The 17,941-nt window shown below is 39.9% G+C and overlaps 2 protein-coding genes across 2 annotated transcripts; one reads left to right on the forward strand and one right to left on the reverse strand.

Annotated features, from left to right (window-relative positions):
• Window positions 1-1,058: 1,058 nt before the first annotated feature.
• On the reverse strand, window positions 1,059-8,492 carry kat7b (K(lysine) acetyltransferase 7b). The gene is made up of 14 exons (XM_041962634.1): window positions 8,319-8,492; window positions 7,091-7,241; window positions 6,749-6,997; window positions 6,506-6,588; window positions 6,173-6,256; window positions 5,869-5,967; window positions 5,612-5,722; window positions 5,188-5,379; window positions 4,729-4,818; window positions 4,418-4,558; window positions 3,379-3,472; window positions 2,627-2,773; window positions 2,376-2,482; window positions 1,059-2,127 (listed from the first exon to the last, which is right to left on the reverse strand). Exons 1-14 carry the CDS (start codon window positions 8,334-8,336, stop codon window positions 2,026-2,028), a joined length of 1,668 nt encoding a protein of 555 aa, XP_041818568.1. The 5' UTR covers window positions 8,337-8,492; the 3' UTR covers window positions 1,059-2,025.
• A 7,092-nt stretch (window positions 8,493-15,584) lies between these two features.
• ptges3l (prostaglandin E synthase 3 like) lies at window positions 15,585-17,585 on the forward strand. The gene is made up of 7 exons (XM_041962832.1): window positions 15,585-15,682; window positions 15,795-15,908; window positions 16,005-16,071; window positions 16,202-16,300; window positions 16,823-16,912; window positions 17,079-17,141; window positions 17,460-17,585. Exons 1-7 carry the CDS (start codon window positions 15,648-15,650, stop codon window positions 17,466-17,468), a joined length of 477 nt encoding a protein of 158 aa, XP_041818766.1. The 5' UTR covers window positions 15,585-15,647; the 3' UTR covers window positions 17,469-17,585.
• The last annotated feature ends 356 nt before the right edge of the window (window positions 17,586-17,941 follow it).

Genomic DNA, 17,941 nt, shown 5'->3' on the forward strand with positions numbered 1-17,941 from the left:
GGTATAAATGCACCCTGGATAGAGCCGGGGCAGACATATTAACACTGAATCACATCTGGCTGACATCAGTTTTAAATGCAGCTTTAGCTTTTTCTGCCAGAAACATACTGATTGAAGAGCGACAGAAGCAAAGCGTCTCCCCGCCACTGAGAAATGGATAACTGGAAGATTCAGCTCGTTGTCGTGGCTTTTTGTGCCCTGCTGCAAAGTTATCGGGCGCTGTCTTCTGCCATGGGAGAGGAGGGAGGGTTACCTCAAGACTGGCAGGTGAGCATCAGATTTAATGCCCTGATCAGAAATCAGAGACAGTGTGGACAAATGTGATTTCTTTTAATTGCAGAAATGCTCTCAAATTTCTGAGATTTGATGACAATAGATGAATATTTATAAAGCACAAAAGTGTGGTCCTCATTTCCTTGATTTTACTGCTATAAGAAATCAAACGTGTTGGATTTTTTCTATCAGGATGAATCAGTGGAGGCAGGTCTGACCCACCCTAAGCTCAGTCTGATGAAACGATCTAAAGCCCTTCGCTTCTATGGGCTCATGGGGAAACGCTCAGGTGATCTCTAACCCCTGTGATATACAACAAGGAGGGGGGTTTTTGTTGTTTTTTAACTGTATTTCTCAGGCTAATTATATAACTCTGCAGTAATGAATATGAATGGAGCAGTACATAAATAAAAACATGGTAATTTCTTTTCCCCGTAACAGGTACAAAGAAATCTTTCCAAGTAAACAGACGTGAGTGGCTTGATGTTGGTTGCAAACTGTTGTAATAATAATAATGATGATGATGATGATAACGATGATGTAATGCTGCTTAAAAACTGGCAATCCTCTCTAAACTGCAGACATCTTTGAAAGCATGATTTGACTGTCAATACATTAACTGTTATTACATCATAACCGTGAATCTGCCACTTTTTTCTCAATGTGAGCATCTTTCTCACATTTCCAGGAACTAAAGGTGAGACGTTTGTGGGCCTGATGGGAAGAAGCATTTCCAGTGTCGGTAAGCACAAAACCCAAGCAACAACATCTTAACTCATTTTAAAATATCAAGGCAGCTTTATTGATATTAAAAATATCAAATTGCTAATACACATTTAACAGCTATGATTAAAAAGTACAAAGCAAAGACAGTCCAGTTAAAATGTGGAGTTAAAATGCTTTTTGTGCCTTACAGAATCTTTAACCAGAAGAATTCCCTCTGCAACGAGCACTGCGATCGATGTCCTGGAGAAACCACACAAGCAAGGTATGATTGTATCAGTATAAAAACCTGAGGTTGTTTTATTTCTATGTGCATTCTTACAGTGGTATTGTGGCCATTTTTTTTTTATGTACTGAGCAAATTAAAAATATCTGATTTTCTAATTCCATTATTTGGCAGGTTCATCAGAGGAATGGGTCCAAATCCTGTTCTGATGGAGCTAGAGAAAACAAGGACATATTATTATGATCTATACAATTTTACACCAACCAAAGAAGACACTACCGTACATCGTACTCCTCAAAATACACTCTTTCAATTCATGCTAACAATTATTGTATTATCCCAAACAAAAACAGCTACCATCTTCAAAATGCACATTTGTCAAATGAAATAAATATAACTACCTTTAAATGCTGCCAAATGTAGCTATGTTTTTTTTTGTTTTTGTTGTTTTGTTTTTTTTTGCCTGAGCAAAGCGAAACATTCATGTTATCCACCACACTGGACCATTTATCATTTAACATTCAAAGCTTAGTAGATGCAGCTGGTTTTAAAACAAACGGGACAAACAGATCCTCTGCTGTTGATTTTTTGATGTTCAAGAATCACTGGAGTTGGTACGAATGGCGTTTAAAAAATAAATGAAAGTAAAATATAAAAGTAAAAAAAGGGGATCAGAAATAAGCAGGGTAAAAACATGAAAGAAATAAAGAGCACTGGTCTTTATTGACAGTTTGTTGGTCTAGGCTACTTGTGGCTGGTGAGGCTGGAGGTGAGTTCATTCAGTAGCCTGAGGATGTTCGTGTTTATGTCCCCTTGGGAGGGGTCCATTTTAGTGAGCTAGGGTCGATGGTTTTGTTGCTGTTGCCTCGCTTGATCTCCTTCGCTTTCCACTCATCAATCAGGTCCTGGAAGGGAAAAAGAGAAAACAAACGCAGGGATTACATTTAAGTGAGAAACAGCAGGACTGTAGTATATGAAAATCAAAATTATCTTGTCCATCCAAGATTTAACTTTAAACATTTACAGATGGGAGATTCTGCAACATGAACTCTTATTATAATAATATGAAAATGTCACAATAAAAAGAGTTAGAGAGATGACAAACAATAATATAAAAACAGAAACTATACAGACCAACAGGTTGACATCTTACCTGCCGCTTCAACACCAAGTGCTTTCCCTTCCAATACTTCAGCATCTGCAGAGACTGCAGGGTGCTCACAATGTCCACTGGATTGACAGCAGTTTCCTGACTGATCTCTGCGCATCACAAATATTACAACAGTCAGTATGTTTTGTACATGCACGTGTCTACTTTAGCCCAAGAATATGTTTTCAGGTGTTAATAAACTTTCCCCATCAGCAAGTGGGCAGCCTGCTTGATTTCGCTCTTCTCTCGCTCACCTTTGATAGAGATCTCCTTGCCTTGGAAATTGTACATGTATCGGAGTAGCACCTCCTTCCAGTAGCTCCGGTAACTAATGAGGCCCAGGTCGGACAGAGGCCTCTCTGGTGAGCCCACCTTCTCCTCCACTTTGGACAGCAGGTAGCCTAAATGAAGCACAGAGGACAGTCAGCGCGAGAAGCTGCAAAAAACACTTTTTATTGTACAAACAGGTTGTAATAATGGTCAAATCATATTGCCTTCATTCCTAAAATTCAACTACCATTTAATCAAGAATAAATCTGAGAACACAAACCTTCCAGTAGCTCATAAATCTACACACAAACTGTGAATTGTGCTTACCCTCTTGCTAGCTATAGATACAGAGAGTGGACATTGAATCACAAAGAATTGGAGCATCTCATACAGTCTGTTGCAAAAGCCCTGGATAAAGACTACTGAACTGAAGTTTATATTAGAAATATAATAAGCTTGGTAACTAAACAAGAACTGATAAAATCTTGCATGACTCTACATATTGTATGATACAACAGCTTCACTTAAAGGATCATTTCAAGAATTTTCCTTTGTATGCCTCAATTTTCAGTGTGCACGTTTTCAAGGTTTTTTTATGGACATGCAAATAACAAATTTTACACTCCGTATATTGCTTTACTGTTTAATCCCACTGTTCGGACAGTCAACACTCATTTTAATCACTTCGGCCCAATAAACAACTGAATGAGAAACAAATAAGCAAACATATACATACTGAAGTCAATGAGCATCTTGCCAAAGCCCTGCCTCATGTACTGCGGCATTGTCAGGATACAGGATACATTGTAGTTGAGGAAGGAATTCTTCTCCTTGAAGTAATAAAAAAAAAAGAAAATGAATGCAGTTGCTTCTGTGTACAAAAACACAATTTATATATCATATAATTCTTATGTACACTAGTGCTGTCAATGAATAGTCTAAATTCAAATTTATATACAAACTGTAAAAATCATGAATTAGGAGTTTATCTAACTAAAACCAGAGTTAGTGATGATCGTTGGAACAGTGTATGGATGAACCAAGAAGCTTTTGGCAAGTTTATTTTGTCTTAGTTGTGTTTGAATGAAGTGTATTTTACCATGATAAAATTACTAGTTTTGTAAATGGAGTCTGGTGGATTTGGCAAGAGTGATTTAACAGCTGTCTCTGGTTAAACAACATGTATATTACTCTTTAATAAGAAGGTATCTTTGTTGGGAACTTTCCCATAATGCCGGCAGACACTTACTCTAACAGTCTGAGCTGCCAGTGGCAAAAAGAAACACTAAGTGGACGTACATCGACGATGCACAAACACCCGGAGGAATTAAATTGCAGCGCGTTTCGTAGCTGCCGGCTGCTGCACTCTCATTCAGTACTAGAAAAACTTCAACAAATGTCATCTCCATTAAAATTCCCCCCATTTGTCCGGGACGCTCACATCTTCCAGGACACGTGGACATGCACAACTGCGCACACGTCACTTTCACTGAATGAAAATGAAGTGTAGGTCAAGCTGAAACGAGCACATAATTCAACATGGTAGAGGACATTATTTTGTTTGTTTATGCTGTAATGTGTCGGTGTGTAGATCTTTAAAAGACGTTTATGTTGAAATGATACACAAGCAGCATGTCTCTCGTATTGGTTTTCTTATGTACGCAATGTGCAAAAATAGATACTTGAATGGTTCGAACCTGTGTGTTTTTTTTAGAGGGAATATTCGAAAGTCATTTTTAATGAACACACCCGGCTTAACTTGTTTTTCTATTTACCTTGGAAAAGTATCCTACTAAATGGCAGCCGGTGTTGTCGGCCTCAGTCATGACGTAGAAGAGAAAAGGCTCCACATCATAGTACAGGGTTTTATGGTCCAAAAAAAGCTTGGCGAGTAAACACAGGTTCTGGCAGTAGATCTGGGGAAAGAAATGGCACTTACTCCATGTATTATAGCTTATTTGATTGTCCAAAGAGGTAGGAGATCACCATCTATGATGCTTGCTTTACAGATGAAGCTATCTCCCGATATCGATAAAACAAGGAGGAGTAAAAAAAAAAAAAAAAAGAGAGATTTTAATCTCCCTACCTTATTTTTTTTGCCGTCAACTTCAAACACAGATATAGCCCCCTTTCTGTACACCTCGTCTCCTGGAGGATGCTTCCACACGCATTTGGCCTGAAAAGACATGCAATTAAACACACAACAGAACTCAGTGACATGAACACATATGACAAATAATAATATAATTGAAGGCCATACTGCAGTGTTAATAGGAAGAGAACAGAAAAAATACCTAAAACACATTTCTAAATTATGGAGGAATGTATCTATTAATGTAATGAACACATTCTTTTGGATCTTTTATTTTAAGCTTTAAATATTAAACTATCAGTTGATCAGGTATCAGATTTCATCATACAGTAGATATCTCACAAACACACCCCAAAAAAAAATCAAATACACCACTGACAAACTGTGGCTCAGTTTCTGTCATAACATTAATGGTGTATCACAGACTTTGAGATTTCAGTCCCTGACTCTCACCATGTGTCGCCTGAGAATGGTCTGGCTCTTCATGTACTTGAGGCAGAATTCACAGACGTAGAGGCGACCCAGGCGTGCATACTCCTCAGGATAGGGTGAGTGGTACCAGGTGTCCAGCTCATAGCGGCCAAACAGGATGGTCTTGATCATGTTGCTGCCCTCTGTGATCTGACCCTGGATACGCAGCTTCTCCTGCAGGAGTGGAGACGGGGGCGGTGGAGATACATGGTGTGACCGCCGGTTTTAGCATCAACCGGTGTGATAAGGTTAAAGAAAAACTGTTGTGCTGACGCACTGAAAACTGGGTGTTAACTGGCTTTCAAAATAGGCAAATACTGAAGTGGAATCTGAAAATAAGAATTATTTTACAATATAAAATCTTAAAGCAATAGAGGAGTGATGGAGATATGAAACAGCATATTACCAGATCTTCAGATGCACGGGCCTGGGCTTTCCTGAAGAGCTCCAGGTCATAGTCACTGGTGATATTCTCCAGCAGAGGCTCTCTGGTGTTGCCGTGTGTCTGGCGATGCTCCTGGAGACCAGACAGAGAGAGGAACAGAGATAAGACAATATAGATCCAACATACAAACACAACAATGTTAGTGCCAGTTGTAATAGTGACACAAGGAGTGCACAGCAGCAAGTGAACAAGTACATGTTGGAGTGCCAGTGATGTACCATGTGCTTTTCTTTCTGCTCCTTCTGAAGGCCTGAGTTTCGCCCCTTCCTCATCTCAGCCACCTGCTCTTTGTATCTGCTCTGTTTCGATGTTGGTGTCTGAAAATCAAAATGTTGACAACATTGACTTTCATAGTGATATCAGGTGTGCAAAATAACAACTAGAGTTGTATAATATGATAGATATTCTGTGGCAGACCACCTGCATGCCATCAATTGTGCGGTCCTGCATAACATTCACATGCTCCCTGTTAGAAAGGAAACCTAATTAATGTGATGCCAATTACTGCAAAAAGGAGGCTACCTGGTGACGAGTTGCATGGCGTGAGTTGCTTTCTTCCTGCCCCTTCACCTCCTCCTCTTGTTTTTCGCGGCTGATGGCTTTCACCTAAAATGAAGAGCAATTGAAGAATTATAGACAGTGTTTAAAAAAAGTCTTGTTATTGCTCTCTGAGATGAGTCTGAGGAGGATAAAACAAAGCTCAAACTGCCAATTATTTTTTCATGTGTTGTTAGGCCTTATTAACTTATTGCTTGCTTCCCCTTGTTAACATAAAGGCTACATAGAAAGAAATACAGTTTTACACTGTCTTTGACCATGATATTAAAAGATCTACAATGTTTTTGAGATACTCGCCTTGCATTCATCAGCAGAAAGATTGTGGTAAAGAGGGCAACCTGATACAGCAAAATGACGTTCATGTTTCCCTGTAAGGTGACCTGGGCAAATTGAGAAAAATTTATTATTTATTTTAATACAATGACATTACAAGATTACAGAATGTCACTAGACACAAATCAAATTCAGTGTGTTGGGATGACTAATCAGGGATACTCTTGATAAAATTAAAATGAAAACTTTCAAAGGGTGAAGGATTACCAAGTGAATTGCATCCCGGTGTAGGGCATTTCATGTTGAAGTTGTAAGTCTCATGACAGCGCCGGCGCTTGGGTCGATGGGATAGGTCCTTATCTGAGTCTCTGTTGGCTTGATCTTTGGCCTGGCTCTCATCATGGGAAGCGTTGGGGCTTGAGATGTCCAGTTCAGATTCAGAGGAAGGGGCATTCCCTGTGGGTGTCAACGGTGGAGACTCATCGTGGTCCGCAGCGCGCTTCAAGTCGGGAGTATCTAACAGGAGTCAAAGCACCACGTTGATTATACAGCTGAAATGAAGAACACTGTAAAAGATTTATACTTCATTTACAGGATATGTTGGCTAACCCTGGGAGCTTTGGCTAAGGCGGGTCGAGGCTCTGGTGAGGCGCTGTCTCTTGGGCATGTTGCCATCACTTTCTGAACTATTGGTTTGTTCTCTCTCAGCGGAGGAGTCCGAGTCTTCAGTTCCATCTGAACCACTCCCGGCCATGTGTCTCTGTCAGGAGGAAAAAACTTACATTAGAGGAAGCCTAGATGAATTCCATATTCACGGTACAAACATTTAGACGCTGCTGAGTCATGACAAGTGTCAAGAGATGTAAATTAGACATGACAACAACATGGCTCTGTATAACAAAGCACAGTCAATGAAGCTAGTTCGCTAATAACTGTTGAGTATGGAATCAGAAAACCAACATGACAGAATCTGACAACGGGATGCTTGAATAACAAGAGCTGTTTACTGACTAGCATACTGTTTTTAATCCAGCTAACCCTGTAGTCATGCTTTGAGAGCCAGGCCACAGACAGCTGATAGCTCGCTGTAGCCGGTTCGTAGTATGCTGAACAGTTGTGACCAACGTTTGCGGCTAACTATTATAACGTTGATGACCTTTTTCCGCAGTTAGCATTGGGTTCTTTTCAGATAACAAGTGACGGTAATTAAGCAGTGTGACAGTTGCTAGCCTTAGTAGTAGCTACAAAGCAAAGTAGCTAGTCAGGCTAGCCCTTTAGCAACCTATTATTATTGTTAGCTTAGCGAGTCACGGTAGCTAAACTGTCCCCGTTTACTCATACGGCTAACAAACTGTGCCACCAAACAGCATTAACAAATCGCGCCATTTATGATGCAAAGTTAGTGCTTACTGTTTAGCTTTCCTACCTGCACCTATTAACGTATTATTGATACAGTCCCGTTTATTGTGGTTTTATGGAAAATTCGGCTGACATGTGCACCACAATTCACGGTTTTATTTCAATAACACCCCAGATTAAAATTTAGATTTGGTTTCGGTGCTCGTTACCGCCCACCAAGATTTAGTTAACGTTAACTTACTGTTTTGTCGACTTAAAATGGTGACCAAAGGAAAATATGACAATTAATAACAGTTGAAATTCAACGAAGTGGATTAGTGGACTGAACGTATGCACGACCAGTGCCGTGTTTTGGCATGCTAAATTGTCGGATTATTGACTGGAATACGGTGGAGCATTCCCCCCATTCGAAGAGTGGAACACATCGGTGCTAACTTAGCTAACGTTACCCTCTTGTGCGACCTACATTTGTTCTTACCTGTCGTCTGCGAGGCATTTTCACCTTGATGAGCGGTGCTTCCTGTGGGTTTGTAGGCACAAAAAGCCAAATTCCCCAAAATGTAGTCAAAAAGACGAAAGATAACTATTTATTGATTATTTTCCAGTCTGAAGTTTACATATGTACACACCGCTGCCCGGGTCCCTCGCGCCACATTCCCCGCACAGACAGAACAGAGAATTGCATTTCCGGTGAGAAATCTATGGAGTGTGAGCCGCCAGACCTGCAGGAGGCGACTCTGTGCCGCACTGCAATACTGTTGGTTTGGTAGATTCATTTTAACAACACAACTAGTAATCTCATAACCAAATTTTGTATATATTGGTCATTTTTATGTTTTTGCACTATTTAACTTATTGTTCAGCCTTTTTGTTTTTTTTCAAAAGTGCATTTCTTAAGGTGGAGTCAACTTCCATATATGGGCACACATCATGACATCATGACACATGACATCAAAGCCCTTTCTGTCCTTTGATGTTCACTGTCTGTATGGGTAGGTGACCCAGAGCCAAGAAGCCAGTATTAAGTAGTTGAATTAAGAGACAGTTTAGCTTTTTTGAGAACATTTGTGTTCAGTCATTTCATCGTAGATCCTGTTTGACAACATTAACCGCAATGGAAAGAAGAGAGTACAGAGGCAGAGTTTTAAATAACTCTAACCAGAGACAGCAGCATTCTTTTGCTCATTCTGCAGAGGAGTCGCATCTGGAAGAGAGAAGGACCTTGCTGGAGAAAGTCTCCAGCGCAGAGGAGGAGAACAAGAAGTTAAAGACCGACCTCCAGAATGCCAACAAGGAGATGGTTCGCAAGGAAGAATGGATCGGCTGTTTGCAACAACGTATCCAGAACCTGGAGCTCAGACATGAGGAAACCATCAATGCCTGGCACCACGAGCGCATTATGTGGAAGGAGGACATGGAAAAGAGAGATGAGCAGATAATCTCTCTTAATCGGAGCCTCCTCGCTCAGAAAGAGGAATCTGAGAGAATGAGAGCCACTTTAGATGAACTCGAAGCCTCAGATGGATTGAGCGGCATGAAAGAGAGGTGGCAGGCAGAAGTTAGCCAGCTGAAAGAGGTCCTCATGGAGAAAGACGAACAGATCAGCAGGGCCAACAAGAAAAGACAAGCTGAGACCTATGCTCACATCGTCACCATGGCCCAGCTAAATGGCACAGAGTCGGCTCTAAAATGGAGCAAAGCGACCTGTGAAGCTTTTGAGGAAGAACTCCTAGAGCAGCTGGCAGCGAGAGACCAAAGCCATCAGAAGGAGCTCTTCAAGAGAGAGGAGAGCTTCAAGAAGGAGCTCTCTGAGACCATAGAGAGCTTTAAGAAGGAGCTCTCTGACAGAGAGAAGAGCTTAAAGAAGGAGCTCTCAGCTGAAAGAGACAGGTCAAAAGAGGAGCTGTCCAGATTCTCACAGACTTGGGTCAGAAGAGCAGAGCAGTTGGAAAGAGAAAAGAAAGAGCTGGAACAGAAGCTGCTGCTCAAAGAGCAAACATGGGCCCTCAAACAAGTAGCAAAACTCCGAGATCAGCTGGCAGCGAGAGACCAAAGCCACCAGAAGGAGCTCTCCGAGAGAGAGGAGAGCTTCAAGAAGAAGCTCTCTAAGACCATAAAGAGCTTCAAGAAGAAGCTCTCTGACAAAGAGGAGACCTCTAGAAAGGAGTTCTCAGCTGGAAGAGGCAGGTCCAAAGAGGACCTGTCCAGACTCCCACAGACTTGGGCCAGGAGAGCAGAGCAGTGGGAAAGAGAAAAGAAAGAGCTGGAAAAGATGCTGCTGCTCAAAGAGCAAACATGGGCCCTTAAAGAAGTAGCAAAACTCCAAGAGCAGCTGGCAGCGAGAGACCAAAGCCACCAGAAGGAGCTCTCCGAGAAAGAGGAGAGCTTCAAGAAGGAGCTCTCTAAGACCATAGAGAGCTTCAAGAAGGAGCTCTCTGACAAAGAGGAGAGCTTTAGAAAGGAGCTCTCAGCTGGAAGAGACAGGTCCAAAGAGATGCTGTCCAGACTCTCAGAGAGTTGGGTCAAAAGAGCAGAGCAGTGGGAAAGAGAAAAGAAAGAGCTGGTACAGATGCTGCTGCTCAAAGAGGAAACATGGGCCCTCAAAGAGGCAACAATAAGAAATGACATCCAGCACTTCACGCAAGAAAACATACAGCAGACAAAGAAGAAGACGAAGAAGAAAAGCTTCTGGAGGTCACTTTTTAAAATTTGATGACCCTCCCCTTCCTAAATTACTTTCAGATAGTTCAATTTAAAAACATTGATAGATCTACCTGCAGACACAATATAAAATTAGATAAACTTTTGTGTCAGGGCAGCAGAACTACAAAATCAGGTGCATAGATCAATCATTTGAAAGACTTTTTGAAAAAAATAGGCTAATCAGGAACATTTATAGAAAAATTAGTATTTTTTAGTAAAATTAGTAATTAGTAAAATTAGTAGAGTATGAAAAACACTGAAATCAAAATGAAATGTAACTCCAAGACTCGGTCACACAACGTGAGGAGTCAAAGAATGAATAATTCGAAAAAATAAACAAATTAAAATTAAACCCAGCAATTGTATTTGACTTTATGGAATTAGGTGGTGGCTAAAGTGTCTTGTTTGTGTAGATAGCATTGTTAACAGCCTGAAATAAAGTTATTGGACTTGCAGCAGAAAAACCAAAAAATGTGTTTTATAATTGAAAACAGGAAAAAAAAGATTACAGATGTGACTACTTTATATTCCAGTGGTTGTGTTGGTGTGTTGAGAACAGTGGTGATTGACTGCCCGGCTGACCAAATCAGCACGAGTGCAGGTTAATGACAGCATCAACATCTTAATAAAAACAAACTCAAAATAAAACCAGATAAGGCAGAAATGTATCAAACATTTCCAAAAGCTTCTACAGAAAGAAAGGTTTCAAGATGAGATTTAAAAGAATTCAGAGAGTTCAGGAGGCAGCGAGTTTCATAGTGTGGGGGTCTGATAGCTAAAGCCCATCACCCTCAGTCATAAACCGAGACCTGCGAGGAACCAGCAGGGCTCCATCCACCGATCTTAATGATCTAGGGGGAACGTACCAGGTCAACAGATCAGAAACTGGTTTTGGGACAAGACAATTTCAGACCTTAAATGTAAGCAATACAATTTTTAAACCATTTCAAAATCTATCAGGGAGCCAGTGGAGGCAAGCAGAGAGGTCATGTGATCATGCCTCTTTGTTGCTGTAAAGGATTGAGCAGCTGTGCTTTGTAGCACCTGCAGATGGTGGAGGGAGCCCTGGCTGATCCCCAAATAAAGTGGGTACCCGAGATCACTTTCTGTCATAAAACCAGTCTCAAGGCACAGACAGTCTGAAGCACTGGCCGAAGTAGAAGAACCAGATTAGGGTCCAACATTCACAATCAATAAAGTTAGTGTTCAGTAAAATCACAAGCTTATTTGCTAGTCAATTGCTGATGAGTGCCTTATTATTTCCACCTCTGTCACGCCTGTGTAAAATGAAGTGGCCGAATGGAAGAATGAAAAGGCCCACAAACAAACCAAAAATAGTTACTAAAATGGTAAATGCTGATGTGTGTATAAATCAGCTGAGCTTGTTAAACAGCAATCCACAAGAGGAAATAAGGAGACACTCAATCCATAAAACAAACTTCAGCAGCATAAGGCTGTATTTGATTATTTTGTCACTGTTGCCAACATGTTTACAGGTGTGAGGTGTGCACATTCTCCCATTCAGTTTTTTTTTTAAACTTTCATGGAGGCATCTGTCAAACAATGTGTTATTGTTTTCCCGCTGTGAGCTAAAGTGGATTACGTTTGTAAGAAAATTATCATCTCCTTCATGTCAAAGACATGAAGCCAGTCCATTTCTCATGAACTGATGCGTTCATTCTGAATCTTATTGTGTCAGCCCAGCATGAGTGTGACTGAGTGTGGAATAAAACTGCTGTGTAAACGGCAGAGTCCATTTCATCCATTTTATTTCTACACAGCAGATTAATTTGTGCAAAATGGGCAAATGTACAGAATGACATCTTAAATAGGACATCTTAAGGGTGATGCAGCTCCGCTCAGCAGACAGAGTGTATTGTCATTTATTTTCCACTTTAATATTAACATCACAATAAATATGCAAATAACAATCTCCAAATACAGTGAATACAGCCTCTGTGTGATTGGCTGTATGGACATTTTAGAGGACAGATGACAGCCTTTCACTGCTTAGGTTACAACCAAATCTACATGAATGAGTTACTCTCATTGCAACCGGATGGAGGTCAGAATTCAAAAAGAATGGAAGGTGCAAAAAAAGCAACGGGTGGAAACAAAGTCTTTATACCTCAGCTCAGTGATTGCAACAGGTGTGCCGTCCCAAGGTGAGCTGTAAACATAATATCATCACCTTTCATAACAATGTTACAAAGAGCTTTACAAAATAGCCTAAAGTGCACATTGCCATTGCATTTCGCGTACTTTTGTTTTTTCTGTCTCGATTAACAGCAAACAGTGTTAAATGGGAGAGGACAAGGAAATAGTTACATTGAAAATTTGATCAAGCTGTTTAAGTTCGCTGTACTCAAAGTAATTGAGGCAACGACTTCTGCTAAATTATTATTACAGTGTAGTAAAAATGCAATTTGTTTCTGTTACAGACGTGAACAAGCATGTCCAGTTCATGAAGTGGAAATGTAAATGCTGATGTAAATGAAATGGTTGTTGATCCTGATAATCTGAATGACTACACCACTCTTGCTGTATACCTTGTAAAAGGAAAGCTGCTGGTCACTCCACGGACGTTCATGTTACATTAAGGTAAAGTTTGATTGTGGAGTGTTATTTTGCACATATATAGACACACTTACTCTCTGGATGATGTATCAGGATCAATGTAGATACTCTGCAATAAATGCCTCTATTTCATTGTTGAATTATTTGCTATTTATATCTGTTTTTGGTTTCTTATGTCCATTTTTATTTTTGTAGAACTTCTTTTTGATTCACTCTGGTTGGTTATTTCCTGATAATATATTAATTAATATATTATAATAAATCTAGTCTGTGGATTAGGCCTCCACCTTCAGCACCCTCTAAACTTTCTACCCCCCTACCCGAACCAGGGTTTGCATCTCCACACCCCGCTTTTATTGGTGCAGTTGGTGAGAGGCAGGAGTAGATGATGGTAGTGCGGCAATTGGCAGTTACATGTGGCATCGAGGCCTGAGGTAGCATTGTAGCAATAGCAATAGCTAAAGCGGTGGTAGTATGATAGTATTTTAGCAGTTAGTTTTGGCATCTAGCAGTTAACAGTAACAGTATAGGTGAATCTAGCTGTATTGTCTTCTTCTGTTCCTCTTAGCAGGTATTGGTTAGCATTTAGCATTAGCATTAGCTAAATGGTAGCATTGGAACTGTATTGTCTTCTTCTGTTCTTCTTAGCGGTTAGCATTAGCATTAGCTAAATGGTAGCATCGGTGGTGACACTTCAATGAAGCTTCTCCAAGTTATCCTCTCATCTGAAAAAAATAAAGTGTGAGGATGTTACCCCATCAGTTGGTGAGCTATGTGTAAAACTGAGCAACACTTTGGGTCTCCGAGGGAACTCTATTTTACAGTTTGAAGATCCAGACTTTGGGAATCAGCTCTGCAATTTGTCAGACATTAAGGACCTTCCAAATGAGCCACACTCAAAGTTTTGTTCAAATCTTCTGAAGGGGTTCCTGTGTCAACACTACACTGCTCCCCCTGCTGGAACCCTCTGGTAACTACTACCAATCTGACCACGGCAGCTTTAACATTTCACACACAAAATATAAGAAAAAAGAAAAAAAATAAAACATCTTGCAGTCTGCTGTATCCTTAAGAAGTGTCTATTTTATTTTATTTTTTAATCTTATTTATTAAGAGCACATAAATATTACAATACACCACCAGTTGTAGACAGTTTATTGAAGTGTTCCCAGAACAGCAGCCACACCTGAATCATTATTTCTGTTCATGATACTTATCATTATTGCTATTTCTGCATCTTTGTTAAATTAAAATTAATTGAATGAATGTAGGCCAAAGACACACTGCACACATGAAATGCAAAATATGTCATTACTATTGATAATATCATGAGTTCAGACTGAAGTTTTCCAGCTACCTCAAGTTGCTGCTGGTTCCCAGGGAGTAAGAAAGGACAGGCCGACATTATTCATTGCAGGTAGCTACTTAAAGTTATCTTAATAACATTAAGTTCACTGTGTACTTGAGAACTGCTCATCCAGTCACAGGTGACTGTGGATGTCACTTATGCTAATTGAGCCCAGTTAAGGGTATCTCAGTGTTTGTGACATTGGCTTTTTCCTGTGCAGAGCTTGTGCGTAATTGTACTACAGTCAGTGTGCCTTCAATCATTTTATATGTGGAAGATTGTTGTATTAATATATTCACCTTTAACCTCAGCGCATTACATGTTGTCTGCATTGGCTGTGTTTCTAGTTTACCCAAATACTTCATATTGCGTGGAAGGTACATAGCTGGAATTGTATTGTTGAATGCTGCGTATTTGGTAAATAAGCTGTTTTATTTGACATCATTGTGGCTCCTAGTTCCACTTTGTGCTGATGCTGGGCAGCAGTGAATCCTTTGCCTTTGCTTGTTTATTCACATCGTATTTCATTTATTACTCCTCTATTCAGAAACCACACACACACACTCACACCCAAATGTATTTATTTATATACATTTATTTGCTTTTTTGTTCATTTCAAACTACTGACCAGCCTTTTTACATTGATCAAAAATCTAAGTATCCCATCTGATTTATAACTATATATAAATTTCCCTCACTTCCTTTGACAAAAATACACAGAATTTACTGTAAATATCTCCTCCACAATGGTCGTGAGTTATTTTACTCAACAATTAATGTAGTTTACAAAAAGAAAGAATAACACAAAATCTAAAAAGAGCAACGCAAAAAGAGAAGAATTTACTTCCCTGGTTGTAAAAGCCATTTGTAAATTTTCCATTTGTTGACTTGCCCCTTGCAGGTTTGTGTCCTCCTGCCCCCACCATCACCCTCTCCACAACCAGTCGGGGGAAGCTGGAGTACTGCAGAAGCCAGAAAATGCATCTGTTTTCCCGAGAGTTCCACTGACAAACTACAAGGCAGGGGAAGGGGCTGTGGCAGGCAAGTCTCCCAGCAGCTGATACCGACTGCTCTATATATAGCCCCCAGGGCCTGGTCACTGCATTGGAGCACACAGCCTGAACGAACAAGCCGCATGGTTTTCACACGGTGAAGTCAAAGTTTTGAAGAAGAGTTAGAATGAACAAGCCCAAAATTGTGAGACCAGAGGAGAGGTAAGTGACCAACACATGTGCTCTTTTACAAATCCCTTAGATTATAAAGAGTTTCACTTTTAAAATGCTTTTTTTAATGCACAGTCCTAACAGTTTCTCTGTGTCTGAACAGCCAGCCAGCACATGCGCTGTGGTTTGACAGAAAGAAATATGTCACCATAAACTTTGTGGTTCAGAGACCCAAAGATGTCCAGGTGGATATCCAGGCAGACAAAATGATTTTATGGTGAGTTTAAAACATCGGCCGCATGTTGTTTCTCTGTCAATGAAATCTCTTTCTTGCTCCTCTTCTCACGACAACCCTGTCCTGTCTTTACAACAGCTGCAAAAACAGCACAGATGATGTGTTCTACAATGAGCTGCACTTCTTCGACAAAGTCCAAATGCATGTAAGCATCCAATTTTTATGCTGGATGAGACCAGTGGAATATAACTCATTTCATACGCCGAATGCTGAGATATACAGTGAGTGTGACGTTCAGTGTACTGTGTGCTTTTATCCTTTCAATGCTTTTAAAGGACTCCAGAGAAAGAGTCTATGACCGCACCATTAATGTCTTGCTGAGGAAGGTGAAGCCTGATTTTGCGTGGCCTCGTCTCCAGAAGGATGAAGCTAAGGTTAGTTTGTGTGTGTGTGTGTGTGTGTGTGTGTGTGTGTGTATTCAAATTGACTAATCAGGCTCTCTGTATCATCAGTTTTCAACATTGGTCACCTTTAGGTCTAAAAATGACCTCAGAAATGTTTTGAGTTTTCATGAGAATTTTATTCTGTATGTTTGTATTCTATGTTTAAGATAGATTGTAAGATTTTTAAATGGATTTTATAGAAATGAAGATGTATTTCAAAACAATTTATTATATTTCTCACAAATCATTATTGCTATTTCTGCATCTGTGCATCAAATGGAAAAACACTATAATATGACTATAAACTATAATAAGTACTATAATAAGAAACATGGGCTTGACACCTGATATCTGCAAGTTTAAATGGAAATGTGTCTAAAACTACTGCGCTATAGATAAATAAAATTAATGACAAAAACTGGATAAATTTGAAGCAAAGTGATGCTGAATCGCCTCTCAACTTTACTTTGCTGAATAAAATTCTAAATCATTTTGTTCACCTTCTTTTTGCAGCCCAGCTGGATTTCTGTCGACTTTGATAACTGGAGGGACTGGGAGCACGAAGAAGACGAGGGAAAGGAAGAGTACGATCGATACGTGGATGTGAGTAAACGAGATCAGCTCCATTCTGATAATGTTCAAGAGCATAGGGAATTTTGAATGTGTGTTGCAATATTCACATTATTTCTCCGAGGGTTTGGATTCTGCCGTGTGTGTGCATGTGTTTGTGTGTGTGTGTGTGTGTAAACACTTGTCTTTCCTTTTTCAGATGATCCGTGAAATGACTACCAGTAATAAAGGAGCAGCACCAGATATGGGCGATCTTAGTGATGTAAGTGCAGAGTTCTGGTAGTTTGGATATTACTGAGTGTAAAATGGATTATCTGGGTTTTTTCTGTTAAACCCTCTGTGTTTTTACTTGCTTCAACAATAAGAAATGGACGATAGCCTACAGAATAATGGATAATCTAGTAATCCCTTAAACCATGTGCTGTAACAGCCTTTTGAATGATGATGGCTGTAACCTCCATGACACATACAGTGTATATTCACTCTAATTTACAGCTCACCCCTGATCATGTTGGCAAGCTGTGACGCATGACTATACATTGATCATTTAAATGCTGACTTTCTTCCTCCTTCCCCACAGTCTGACTGAGACTCACAGTACCTTCTCTCCTGTGCTGGAGGCCACGATAAATGCATTGCTCAGGATACTGGAGACAAGGCTTGTGCACTGAAGCTTGTAATGTCTGCTATGATATTGTCCAAAATACCGTTTTTACATATGTAATATTTTCTATTGGATTATTGAATGACATTTTATTGTCTGCTGTACACTGATCATTGTCAATTTTAATAAAAATAACTTTTATCAGCCATGGTTTGAAAGTCATTATGATGTGGTGCTTTGGTTTTTTAATATCTATTGAGGTGAATTTGTTTTTTTCTTGGGCCCACAAAAGAAACAATTTAATATATTTAAATAAAAAAAATATAAAAAATACATAATAAATTCGATGAAAACAGGATTTTAAAGGGGCTCTGATCTATCCCGTTTTAAAAGCCATGTCACGTCTCGAAAGTCGGTGTAATGAGGTTTGGACTATGTTGCTAGCCGTACTTCACTGA

This window comes from Chelmon rostratus, chromosome 21 (assembly GCF_017976325.1).
Source record: "Chelmon rostratus isolate fCheRos1 chromosome 21, fCheRos1.pri, whole genome shotgun sequence".
Classification (NCBI taxonomy): domain Eukaryota; kingdom Metazoa; phylum Chordata; class Actinopteri; order Chaetodontiformes; family Chaetodontidae; genus Chelmon; species Chelmon rostratus.

What these genes read in the sequence shown, in the direction of transcription:
- kat7b (XM_041962634.1), bottom strand. An exon ending in ACCGGGATGCAATTCACTTG is followed by an intron (nt 6,589 to 6,748) that starts GTAATCCTTCAC and finishes CAATTTGCCCAG; the next exon opens with GTCACCTTACAGGGAAACAT. An exon ending in ACTTGGTGTTGAAGCGGCAG is followed by an intron (nt 2,128 to 2,375) that starts GTAAGATGTCAA and finishes TTTCCCTTCCAG; the next exon opens with GACCTGATTGATGAGTGGAA.
- ptges3l (XM_041962832.1), top strand. Translation starts at nt 15,648, where the DNA reads ATGAACAAGCCCAAAATTGTGAGACCAGAGGAGAG. An exon ending in GCAGACAAAATGATTTTATG is followed by an intron (nt 15,909 to 16,004) that starts GTGAGTTTAAAA and finishes TCTTTACAACAG; the next exon opens with CTGCAAAAACAGCACAGATG. An exon ending in TCCAGAAGGATGAAGCTAAG is followed by an intron (nt 16,301 to 16,822) that starts GTTAGTTTGTGT and finishes TTCTTTTTGCAG; the next exon opens with CCCAGCTGGATTTCTGTCGA.